We start from the raw sequence: 12,684 nt of genomic DNA, 5'->3' as shown, positions 1-12,684 counted from the left end.
TGATCTCATCATTTCAGCAAAATTATGTGGCCTTGTAATATCTCTGGTATGTGAAGCAGGTGGTGTAGTGGAGTCAGAGCTTTAAGACCTGTCTAGAGGTTGTGGCAGTGATTCAAATGAGATGATGAGGGCTTCAGCTACCACAGTGATATTTGGGATGACAGTATAAATATAAGAAATATTTAAGAGGTAAAATTGATATGACCTATTGATTAGATATCTGTGGGAGAGGAAGGGGTCAAGGAAAATAATGACTGGCTAAGTGTTGCAACTACCAATGAACCTAAAGAAGTGAGTTTATATTGACTGACTTTGAGAGCAATTAAGACATTCAAGTGGAGATATTCAACAGGCAGTTGGATGTAATGAGGCGAAATTCAAGGACAAGGTAAAGGATAACCATGTAACCTGTGGGTCTTAAATGGTAGTTATGTGTCTAAAGATTTTTTTTAATTGTTTTTTATAGTCCTTCATTACAGTTTGAAGCTGCATGGGCATTAACTAATATAGCATCAGGAACCTCTGCACAGACTCAAGCTGTTGTACAGTCTAGTAAGTAAATTAACTTATTTACTTGCTGGACCTTCTGTCATTTGTATGAAATGTGCTGAACAGGAAAATCTGTAGAGAGAACAGAGTAAATGGTAGCCTAGGGCTGGGGGAGAAGGTAGTAGGACTTTCTGGGTATGGGATTTCTTTTGGGGGCAGTAGAAATGTTGTCAAATTAGATTGTGGTGATGACTACACAACTCGGTATAAACTCTAAGAACCTTTGAATTGTACACTTAAACAGATAAATTGTATCTCAGGAAAGCTGTTAAAAGTTTGAGTCAATTTTAATTTAAACATTCAATAATACAGATAGTGCAGAGATACAGCTAAAAATCCTAGAGGTGGTATACAACTGACTGAAATTTTATGAAAAAATGATCTGCCTCATACTTAGTTCTCACCGGAAATGAATATGATACCAGTCTTTTGGAATTTGAGTTAGTTCATAAGTTATGTGTAGAGTAAGGAGTATAATGATAAATTATCTTGAAATATAAGGTAGGCTTGATATGGGTATAATCAGTTCTTTAATTAATCCCATATCAACAATTGGAATCATATTGACTAAAGTATTCTAAAGTAGAAACCTTTTTTTAATGAATTATAGGAAAAACTTCATGCTGTTGTTTTCGTTTAATTAATATAATCGCAGTTCTAGATACTGTCATTAAGTCTGTTGCTTGAGACTATAGGAAACACTAACATGTAGCATATTTAGGGTAAAAGTATTTGCTACATTTACTCATTCACTGAACTATAATTGAGCAACTCTGGTGTACCAAACTCTATATATATTTCATCAACTTATTTAGGCTGAAACCTGTGAACTCTTCAACATTTTGCAGTATAAATATTAGTTTTTCTTTATTATAGATGCCGTACCTCTTTTTCTAAGACTTCTCCATTCACCACATCAGAATGTTTGTGAACAAGCAGTATGGGCTTTGGGAAACATTATAGGTAAGTTGAAATTAGGTTTGAAAACACTCCAATTAAGTATCTTAATTAACTTTTTTCCTACATTGGCCATTACATACTATGTTTCCTCTAATTTTAATGTGGGTTGACTGTCTTCTTGCTTCATAAATATTAACTTAATATTGTACCTCTTTAGATGGATATGCAATTTGTTATCCAGGACTGGTAGGTTAAATTTGTGTTCCCCAAGTCAAAATCTGGAGAAATAGCAACACTTGATGCCCTTGACTGATGGTGAGGAAACATAGAACATCAGTGTCCCAACATGAGCCATTGCATACATTTCAGACTTTCTCATCCTGAATGTAATTTTTTTTTAAATACAATTTTCATTTCTGTAGGTGATGGTCCTCAATGTAGAGATTATGTCATATCACTGGGAGTTGTCAAACCTCTTCTGTCCTTCATCAATCCCTCCATTCCCATCACCTTCCTTCGGAACGTCACATGGGTCATTGTCAATCTCTGCAGGAATAAGGACCCCCCACCGCCTATGGAGACAGTTCAGGAGGTAAATGAATTGCAAAGGCCAGATGGTATATTTTCCCTATGTTTATGCTTTAGGTTTTCATGCACAGGGAATGAAATCACGCATATACTGATTTCATTGCAGGTATGAGATATTTAAGTAATGTATTATAACTTAGTTTTTGATTTCTGTGAAATAAAAGTTGAGACTTGTGGCACCTGACCAAATACAGTCCACCTTAATTCAAGAAACCATAAATTCAAGCAGAAAAATACAAAAGAAGAAAATAAAATCTCAGTTTTATTACTACACTGAGTTGTTGATTTAACACTAAAAAATAAGGGATTGCTGCTGATAAAACTAGTGTACTTATATGCAAATGTTCTAGAGTTAAATTGCTGTGTTAAATCTGCTAATTAAAGCAAGTAAAATCTTTGCTCTTTACATCTGATTTGTAAATGGATCTGAGTATTTTAAGTTTTATAAAATCCTATGTAACCTTTAATCACTTGACTGTGTAGAGAAATGTTGACTGTGAATCTTTAATCTTTATAATTGGCATCATTCAACATCTTCTGCCACCTCTTGCCCATATGGAAAGGGTACTTAGTGATTCCCCCCACTCCCTCACCGATTTAAAGAAAAGATTTGAAATGTCTGCATTCAACAGACTTTATACTGGTCATACTTTTCTTGACTAAATCTGAGGTCAAAAACTTTAATTTGACTCAAGTAGTTCATTAAATAAAATCTTAGTTTTACTTTAAGCAGGTAAGTGGGACAATGAGATCAGTTTTAAGAATGGCTTTTTAAAAATAACTGTACTCGCATCTCCACTGTTTCCAGTAGACATGTCATAAAGAAGGTTATTGAAAACAAATGTTTTTTCCTTTAAGGTGCATTAATCTCTGTCAGACTTACTTGAATATTTTAATTAAACATCTGAAATATTTTTTGGTGTTTCAGATTGAATTTATTATATTTTAATTTTCCTAATAGAGATTCAAAAAACTTAATGTTGTTTTTCTTGCATTCAAATAGTATTTACTGCTTTTTTAAAAAATCACAGTTACTCATTTTTGCAAAGACATTTTCTTCAGCTCTTGAGTTATTTATCATTTGTTTTCTTTCCTCAGATTTTGCCAGCATTGTGTGTCCTCATATACCATACAGATATAAACGTAAGTAAAGCAGAACCTTAGATTTGGAATTTGACTCTTAATGAGACTGAAAGGGTTATTTATTCTTATGCTTTTAGTAAGTGTCACCATATATCTTAATAATTTGTCAAGCTTCCACAATGTATGTGGAAGAAATGTATGTTCTGTTTTCAGAAATAGGATTAAGGTTAAACTGAGTTTATATCTTAAATCATTCAGATAACAAAAATGCTAACATTGGAGAAATTATCACATATGTAGTTAATTTGGTTATTTATATCATAATAGTATTTTTAAGTATCAATATTTATTAAGTGGTAAAAGCTTTATGAAGCTCCTTTATAATTAAAAAATTTTTTTAATTTAATTTTTGTAATTGGTAGTCTAGATATTATTATCCCCATTTTAAAGAATAAGAAACAGCCTCAGGGAAAGGTTAAGTGACTTATTCAAAGTTGCGGAGCTTGTAAGGGTCAGTGTCCATATTTAAAACTGAGATCTTCTGATGACAGATCTTGTTTACTTTCTATGAAACCGTACTGACTCCCAGGCTATAACCTTTTGAGGTACAGTATTGAAGAATATCAAGTATAGCTTTAAATGCAAAGATATCTTTAGATGATTTGTTCATTATATGAGGTTTAGTTAAGTACTTACTGTATATATTCTGGCACATTTTTGTTTCAGTCAGTCTGAGAATTCTCCTAATTGTAGCAAGGCTGAATGTCAATTCTTCCACAAAGTAAAACAATGGATAAATTTCAGAGAATTCAGAACTGACTCAAATGTTCACCTGGCGTGAATTTGGCTTCTAATATTCCAATTAAGATCTCTTCTGATTTGTATGTTTGTGTTTTTGTGTATCTTTGTTTACACATAATATTTATGTGTGTGGGTGTCAGAATTATGTGTGATTTATCATTGAGATGAAGAAAATACATCTTTGTTAACATTTCTAAAGAAGCAATATATAGTTCCTATGTAAGTATTGAACCACACATTTCCCTAGTTAATTTTAGGACTTTAAGTTCTTAGGAAGGAATCTTTTAAAGGTAACTGAAGTAACTTTTTATTTGTGAAGTGTTAGCCTGAACTGTCATAACAATTAAGTGAATCCTGTTTAGTTATATACTGTCCTGTTTTGAAAATGGATATGAAAGTGACTTAGCAATAGACATAATAAATACCTTAGAAGAAAGGAGGAGGAGGTAAAATTATTTTTAAAAGTGTATTTGTTGTTACTGAATGCTTAACTTAGTCCTAAGGTTCTGAAAGCCAAAATTAAGAGGGAAATAAGCAAGATATCTGATATTTCCACCAAGACTCCCCCCGAGGACATTAGGGAATTGATTGTAGGGGAATAAAAGCTTCTACCACCTATTGGTCTTGTTTATTTGAAAGCTAGAAGTATTAAAGTAATGAAATACTGTAGTTCTATTTATCAAATTTAACAAAACAGATTGTCCCACTTAGGCAGAATTGTGCAAAGAATTGTAGGCACAAAAATGAAGAAGACATGGAGACTGTGCCCTCTAAGATGTCAGCATTAGCAGCAGGTAAAAAGAGTGAACGAAATGAGCTTTTGTCAGTTGCTTGTTGTACTAAATCTATTTCTATAATCTCCTTTGATCTTACCAGCACCTTTGTGAGATAAATTTTGTTCTCTTATTTTACAAGTAAGGAAATTGAAACTCAGTAAAGTAAAAACATCTATTTCTGCTTTATTGACTATGCCAAAGCCTTTGACTGTGTGGGTCACAATAAACTGGAAAATTCTGAAAGAGATGGGAATACCAGATCATCTGACCTGTCTCTTGAGAAACCTGTATGCAGGTCAGGAAGCAACAGTTAGAACTGGACATGGAACAACAGACTGGTTCCAAATAGGAAAAGGAGTACGTCAAGGCTGTATATTGTCACCCTGCTTATTTAACTTATATGCAGAGTACATCATGAGAAACACTGGGCTGGAAGAAACACAAGCTGGAATCAAGATTGCCGGGAGAAATATCAATAACCTCAGATATGCGGATGACACCACCCTTATGGCAGAAAGTGAAGAAGAACTAAAGAGCCTCTTGATGAAGGTGAAGGAGGAGAGTGAAAAAGTTGGCTTAAAGCTCAACGTTCAGAAAACTAAGATCATGGCATCTGGTCCCATCACTCCATGGGAAATAGATGGGGAAACAGTGGAAACAGTGTCAGACTTTACTTTTTTGGGCTCCAGAATCACTGCTGATGGTGACTGCAGCCATGAAATTAAAAGACGCTTACTCCTTGGAAGGAAGGTTATGGCCAACCTAGATAGCATGTTTAAAAGCAGAGACATTACTTTGCCAACAAAAGTCCGTCTAGTCAAGACTATGGTTTTTCCCGTGGTCATGTATGGATGTGAGAGTTGGACGGTGAAGAAAGCTGAGCGCCGCAGAGTTGATGCTTTTGAACTGTGGTGTTGGAGAAGACTCTTGAGAGTCCCTTGGACTGCAAGGAGATCCAATCAATCCATCCTAAAGGAGATCAATCCTGGGTGTTCATTGGAAGGTCTGATGTTGAAGCTGAAGCTCCAATACTTTGGGCACCTCATGCGAAGGGTTGACTCATTGGAAAAGACCCTAATGCTGGGTAGGATTGGGGGCGGGAGGAGAAGGGGACGACAGAGGATGAGATGGTTGGATGGCATCACCGACTCGATGGACATGGGTTTGGGTAGACTCCGGGAGTTGGTGATGGACAGAGAGGCCTGGCGTGCTGCAATTCATGGGGTCGCAGAGAGTCGGACACGACTGAGCGACTGAACTGAACTGAAAGTAAAATAACCTAACTAAGGGTCATACGATGAATAAAAGCCATGGCTGAGAATTAAAGGCAAGTCAAGGCCTATGCTGTTTTGTACCACGATCACATAAGGATACAATATGTGTGCAAACAAACAAGAAAAGAACACAGAGAAATCACCAAAATGCTAGCATTATCAAAGCACGTGTTCTCTCTGGCAACCAGAAAGCTTCACTGAGAAAGTAACATTTGAAATAAGCATTATAAGGAGAAGGATGGTGGTGAAAGTGTTGTTAGAGGTGAAAAAAGATGATTATGTTAATCGCATTTATTATGGGTTTTAAGTGTGCCAGGCACTGTTTTTTAGCACTTTTTCATATGTTAACTCATTTATTCCTTAGAAAAATCATATGTAATTGTTTACTAAAATTGTCTTCATGTTACAAATAGGGTAAAAAAAAAAAAAGACAGCTAACTAATTTGTGTGCAGTCATACAACTAAGATGAGAAGGATTTTGTCAAGTTGAAAAAGTTGTTTCAGGGACCAGAGGAACTGTATTCAGGATTCAAGAGAATACATGAGGATGTGGAGAATCCAGGTGGTTAATAAACTGAAACATTTGCTGGGGAGTTAAATTAGAGGATTTTGTATCCTGTGTTAAGGAGTAGGGCTTCTCTTGTAATCAGTGCAGTTACTAAGATTTTCAAATAGAGGAGTGATATGTTCATGTCCGTTTCAGTCAGATAATTTGAAAGAGGTAAGGAGGATCTGGAATAGGGCAGGTTTGAACATAACCTGGCCTATTTTGCTATCATAGTAGGTTTGAGGAAGTTGATGAAGGTATGAACCCAAAGTGGTAATGGGTAGGAAAGATAAAGTGAGTAGAACTTCAAGAGGAAAGAATCAAAGAGAAGAAGTGAAAAAGTAAAAGAATAACATTAAAATAAAGACTTCATTTATGAGACAGTCATTTGTGAGACTGCTGGAGAAGCTGTGTTGGAGTGTAAAGAGAACTAGGTGGCTTATGGACGTTAATATGCTTATATGACATTAGAAGAACTACATACTGACTCAGAACTAAAGAAGAAATCTGGACTGACTCAGGTCAATCTGTGTTCATTTTCTTTCTAGTTAATTGTTCTTCTTAAAGTCAATGTGCAGTTGCAGTGATTCTGTAGCATTTGGTTTTCCTGTCCTTTTTGAAGTTACTCATCCACGGTTTGATATGCCCAGACAATTTTGAGTGTTACCTAACATTTGATACAACTCTACCTTGCTCTGCTGCTGGTACAAATGAAATCAGCCTGTTATGGCAGATTGGTTATATGCTGAGACTTGATGGGTAGTGACACCTGATGATATGTCAGGGGTCCCTGAGACCACCTTCAAGTTCAGTGATCTGCTAGAAGGAATCATTGAAAAGCTTTTACACTCATGCTTATAATTATAGCAAAAGAATACAGATTTGTTTAGGGAAAATGTCCTTTCCCTCCTGTGTAGGGAAAAAACCCAACTCTTCCCTGTGGGTCTCTCTCCTGTGTGTCTCCTTTACTGCACACACAGAACACTTCACTTCTCATGCTTCTGGTCGCCAGATGTGTTGCAGTAGGGATTTAGGGGGAGGTTCCCCATAACACCAAGTGAGTATCTGCAATCCACTGGATATCCTACAATTTAATTCAGTTCCAGCACTAACCAGAGATAGTGTCTGATCTCACAGGTCAAGGACTCAGTCCCATGTGGTGGCCACCTCTTCCCCTAACCCACAGGCACATTTCAGTTGCCAGTCACAAAGTCAGACTGGCGCTTCTGACCAACCAGCTTTAAACTGGAGGTTTAATGAATAGAACCAAGACCCCCTCCTTGGGTTCTATTAATTTGCTAGAGCATCTCAAAGAACTTAGGTAAACAGTTATATTTACTAGTTTATTAAAGGATGAAGCTCTATACAGTCATCAAAAACAAGACCAGGAGCTGACTGTGGCTTGGGTCATTAGCTCCTTATTGCAAGATTCAGACTTAATTTGAAGAAAGTAGGGAAAAATACCATTCAGGCATCGCCTAAATTAGACCCCTTATGATTATACAGTGGAAGTGACAAATAGATTTAAAGGATTAGATCTGATAGAGTGCCTGAAGAACTGTGGACAGAGGTTCGTAACATTGTACAGGAGATGGTGATCAAAACCATTCCCAAGAAAAAAAAAATGCCACAAAGAAAAACGATCATCTGAGGAGGCCTTACAAATAGCTGAGAAAAGAAGAGAAGCAAAAGGCGAAGGAGAAGGGGCAAGATATACCCAGCTGAATGCAGAGTTCCAAAGAATAGCAAGGAGAGAGAAGAAAGCTTTCTTAAGTGAACAAAGCAAAGAAATAGAGGAAAACAATAGAATGGGAAAGACTAGAGATCTCTTCAAGAAAATTGGAGATACCAAGGGAACATTTCATGCAAAGATGGGAATGATAAAGGACAGAAACAGCAAGGACCTAATAGAAGCAGAAGAGATTAAAAAGAGGTGGCAAGAATACACAGAACTGTACAAAAAAGGTCTTTAAAAATAATTAAAATACCTCAGGATTGCTGAAGACTTCATTAGCACGTGATTAATCTGATTATTAGCTGGAAGGAAAAGAGTATAGTCATTGACTGTTGGAGAAGGAAATGGCAGCCCACTCCAGGATTCTTGCCTGAAGAATCCTGTGGATGGAGGAGCCTGGTGGGCTGCTGTCCATAGGGTCGCACAGAGTCGGACATGACTGAGGCGACTTAGCATGCATTGGAAAAGGAAATGGCAGCCCACTCCAGGATTCTTGCCTGGAGAATCCCAGGGATGGAGGAGCCTGGTGGGCTGCCGTCTGTGGGGACTCATGGAGTTGGACACAACTGAAGCCACTTAGCAACAGCAGCAGCAGCAGCATTGACTGTTAGTGACTGTAAAAGCCAGGCATTTAACCATAGAAATCTAGAAAATTGGAGGGGGTGGGGAGAAGATTAGATGGAGGAGTTGTCGAATAGCAGAAGCAGCTCAGATGGGAAAAGGCAATGAAAGGTACAATTACAGATGTTAAAGTAGCTGTTGGCCTGGTTACGTAGGTGAGGAAAGCAACCTGCTGAAAACAGAGGAAACTTGAATAGTCTGATAATCTTGTGCTGTGAATTTAAATTTTTAAAGCATTTTAAAAATGAGATTTTGAAGGTCCAATATATTATCAAAAAGAAGAATTAAAGGGCGACTAGAAGAGTCTGCAGTTTCAGGGGACCCGAGACTTAGCTGTAGCTTACTTTCTCCCATTAGCCTTTGAATGTTGTCATGAGATCCCACCAAAAACCACGAATTGATTTCAGCTTAGAAACCTTAAATATTTCATTTTTCTAAGCTACTGTGTATTATGGAAAAAAATGATTTTCTGCTAATAGAAGGGGGCTATAATGGAGGGGGCAAAGTTAGATTTCATTTAGCAACCTCCTAAAACATCACAGGCCAAGGCAACCAGTATTGTTATGCACAGTATTCCATTTTGTGGTTAAGGTTTATTCAAACATCCTACTTGAGGTAGACAATTAGTCCGTTTCTTGAATTTTGCAAATATGAATAATGTAGCAGGGATTAATCTTGTGCATTTTCATATTGCTGGAGGTGTATTTCAGGGTAAATTCCTAGAAGCAGGATAGCTAGATCACAGTGAGTGCACTGTAAGTTTCGTTATGCACTACCAAATACCCTGCATAAGGGCGGTGCCATTTGCATTCTCAGCAGAAATACATAAAAGTGACTTTCTCCTTAGCCTTGCCCATAGAATGTACTGTCAGATTTTAAAGTTTTGTCAATATATGAGAAACTGTATTTCATTTTTAGTATGTGTTTCACTTTTTGTAAGTGAAGTTGAACTTGATTTTGTTGAAGAGCCATTTTTGCATCTTTTCAAATAGCCTATTCATCTTTTATTGCTCATTTTTTATCAAATTTTTGGTCTCTTTTTCTTAGCTTATAAGAGCTCTTTATGTTTTAAGGACATTAGCTCTTTACTTTTGATATATATTTCAAATATTTTCCTAATTTGTCCTTTGTCTTTGATATGTTTTGCCATGCAAATTTTTTCTTTTTATATAGTCAAATTTATCAGCCATTCCTTTTGTTGATTTAGACTTTTATTCCTTGGTTACAGATGTTTTATCATGTTAAGGAAATGTCCATAAAATCCCATTTTGAGTGTTGACCTCAGAAATGAGTGTTGGAATTTTTCAGTGTCTATGAAGATGATTATATCATTTTCCCTTTAAATCTATTAATATGACATAGGTAGATGTTCCTAAAATTGAATCACCCTTGCATTCCTTGAGTAATTCTACTTGATTATCATATATTATTTTCTTAAGGTAGTATGGGCTCCTGTCCACTAGTATTTTATTCAGAATTTTTATATCATTATTTACCTAAATGATATTGGTCCACAGCTTTTTTAATGGTGTCTTCATTAGGTATTAATATTATATTTTTACTGCATTTTAAAAACATTATTCTTCATTTATGTTCTGTGCTCAGCCTGGGCTCTGTCTGTCTGATCTTTGGAGATTTGGTAGCTTTTCCCATTGAAGCCTTTTGGGTCTGGATGCTTTGTGGGATTAGTTCCTTGATAATTTTCTCTGGCTACTGAAATTGGCTTAAGTTCTCTGTCTCTGCTGAAGTTTTTTCAAAGAATCAGGATTCCAGTTTTTTAATTAGATCTGTGGTTTTTCCTGTTCTTTACTTCATTTCTTTCTACTTTTGTATTTGTTGTTTCTTTTTGCTTTCTTTTGGTTTACTCTGTTCTTTTTCTAGCTTTTTATTTGGAATAGATTTTCATTCTTTTTAAGTTCTGTCATGTACATTTTTAAGGCTGTGAACTTGCCTTTGAACACTGCTTTACATAAATCCCATAGCTTCTGATATATGGTATTTTCATTATAATAATCTAGAAAATTTTTTGTATTTTTTAATCCAAGAATAAGACTCTTATATTTCCATACACTTTCATATTTATTAATATCTAATTTTATTGCCTTGTAATAATTTTATAGTATTTCTGCTTTATGTAATTGATGTTTACCTTGGACCTAATTTTTTTGTGCCCCATCTGCATGTTATATTATCTATTATCATGGTTTGAATTTCAGTATATACTTATAAAATCTGTATCCTCATTTTTTTGTCTATTTGACCTCATACTGACAATAGTGTGTGAAAAGTCTTTCATCAGTATATTTTTATTTTTTTCTTGCATCTTTTTAGTTTCTCCTTTATAGTGGTATTTATAGGGTTATTTGGTAAATAAATGTCTTTAACAGTTATATCTTCATTGTAAATTGTGGGATTTTTAGCTTTATAAAGTAGCCTTCTTTATTCTTTGTAATTATTTGTAGAATGAATTATACTGGTCAGCTAATAGGCTTGTAGTCTCAGCTTTCTTTTAATTTACTTGGTGTATCTTTGCTTGTCCCTTTATTTTTAGCCATTCTGAACGACTTAGGTGTGTCTCTTGTATACAGTATAGAATTGGGTTTTGTTTTAGGCTCCAATTTGAAAATCTTTTTCTTGTTACAAGTGAGTTAAGCCTGTTCATATGTTTGGTTTCAACTCTGTCCTGTTACTTTGAATTATAATTTCTGTGTTTTATTTTCTACTTAGTGTTCTTCTCTCTTTCAAAAATTTCTTTTGGTATTTAGGAATGTTTGTTTTTCTTGTAATGTTACCTTTATACTTAAACCTTTTATAGTGCCTTTTTTGTTGTTGTTTTTTTACTGTCTGGTTTGACAGGTTTCAGTGGTAGTTTTTGACTCTTGTCTTTACCCATACAATAAGTGACGATCTTATTCTATTTTCACTTTTCTCTCGCCTCATTCTCCCATTTTTGAATCTAGGTTTGTGTCTTTTGCCCAGTTTGGGAAGTTTTCTGTCATTATTTCTTCAGATACTCTTTCAGCTTCACCTCTTTCTGAAACTCTGACATAAATGTTACGTCTTTTGTTAATCATCCTACAAGTTCCTAAAGCTCTCTTCATTCTTTGCCATCTTCCCCTCCCCTCATGGATGACTTATATTGATCTGTCTTTGAGTTAGTTGATTGTTATTTTCTCTTTCCCTTCTACTTCCAATGAGTTTTAAATTTTGATTATTGAGTTTGTTAATTTTAAAATCCATTTGGTTCTTCCTTATGTCTCCTTTTTATTTGCTGAGATTTTCTATATTTTGTTTCAAATGTGTTCACAATTGATTGGTGAAGAATTTTTATGACAGTTACTTTGAAACTCATATCAGTTCCAACATCTGCATCATCTCAGTATTGGCATCTGTTGACCACCTTTTCCCTTTTCAGTTTAGATGACCCTGGTTCTTGATATGATGAGTTATTTTCAGCTGTAGCCCACATTTTGGGTGTTGTTATGAGACTCTGATTTCTATTTAAATCTTGCTGCCTGTTAATGCCAGACTGAGGAGTAGACAAGCTCTGCTCCACACAGCATCTGTTCACACCCTCCAGTAAGGAGGCCTTCCTTGTGGGGGTAGGATGGTAGATGGATGCAACTCGCGGGCATACCTTCTGTCCTCTCGTTTTTGAAGTTGCAATGTTTCTATTTTTCTGGAACATGTATCATTTAAAAAGTATTCTTCCACCCTTATCTTCCCATTTGTGTTAATCTTTGATCTGCAATGAAATATTTCTTCACTTATCTCTTAGTTGAAAGAAGCTCATCCTCGGGTAAGGTTGTC

The 12,684-nt window shown here is 35.6% G+C and overlaps 1 protein-coding gene across 2 annotated transcripts in view; it reads left to right on the top strand.

The window, feature by feature from the left end:
• The window catches only part of KPNA3 (karyopherin subunit alpha 3), a 96,069-nt gene that overhangs the window by 72,129 nt on the left and 11,256 nt on the right, over positions 1–12,684 (top strand). The window contains exons 7-10 of one of the 2 annotated variants that reach the window (XM_081547578.1): positions 467–552; positions 1,426–1,512; positions 1,872–2,041; positions 3,136–3,180. In XM_081547578.1, the coding sequence (XP_081403704.1) occupies positions 467–552; positions 1,426–1,512; positions 1,872–2,041; positions 3,136–3,180 (388 nt within the window). Of the gene's footprint in view, positions 1–466; positions 553–1,425; positions 1,513–1,871; positions 2,067–3,135; positions 3,181–12,684 lie in introns of both variants that reach the window. The other variant, XM_081547577.1, reaches the window with a different exon arrangement.

This window comes from Giraffa tippelskirchi, chromosome 12, assembly GCF_054371585.1.
Source record: "Giraffa tippelskirchi isolate mGirTip1 chromosome 12, T2T-mGirTip1v1.2.pri, whole genome shotgun sequence".
Classification (NCBI taxonomy): domain Eukaryota; kingdom Metazoa; phylum Chordata; class Mammalia; order Artiodactyla; family Giraffidae; genus Giraffa; species Giraffa tippelskirchi.
The sequence above is the reverse complement of the archived record's forward strand: the minus strand, read 5'-3'. Positions and strand labels throughout refer to the sequence as shown.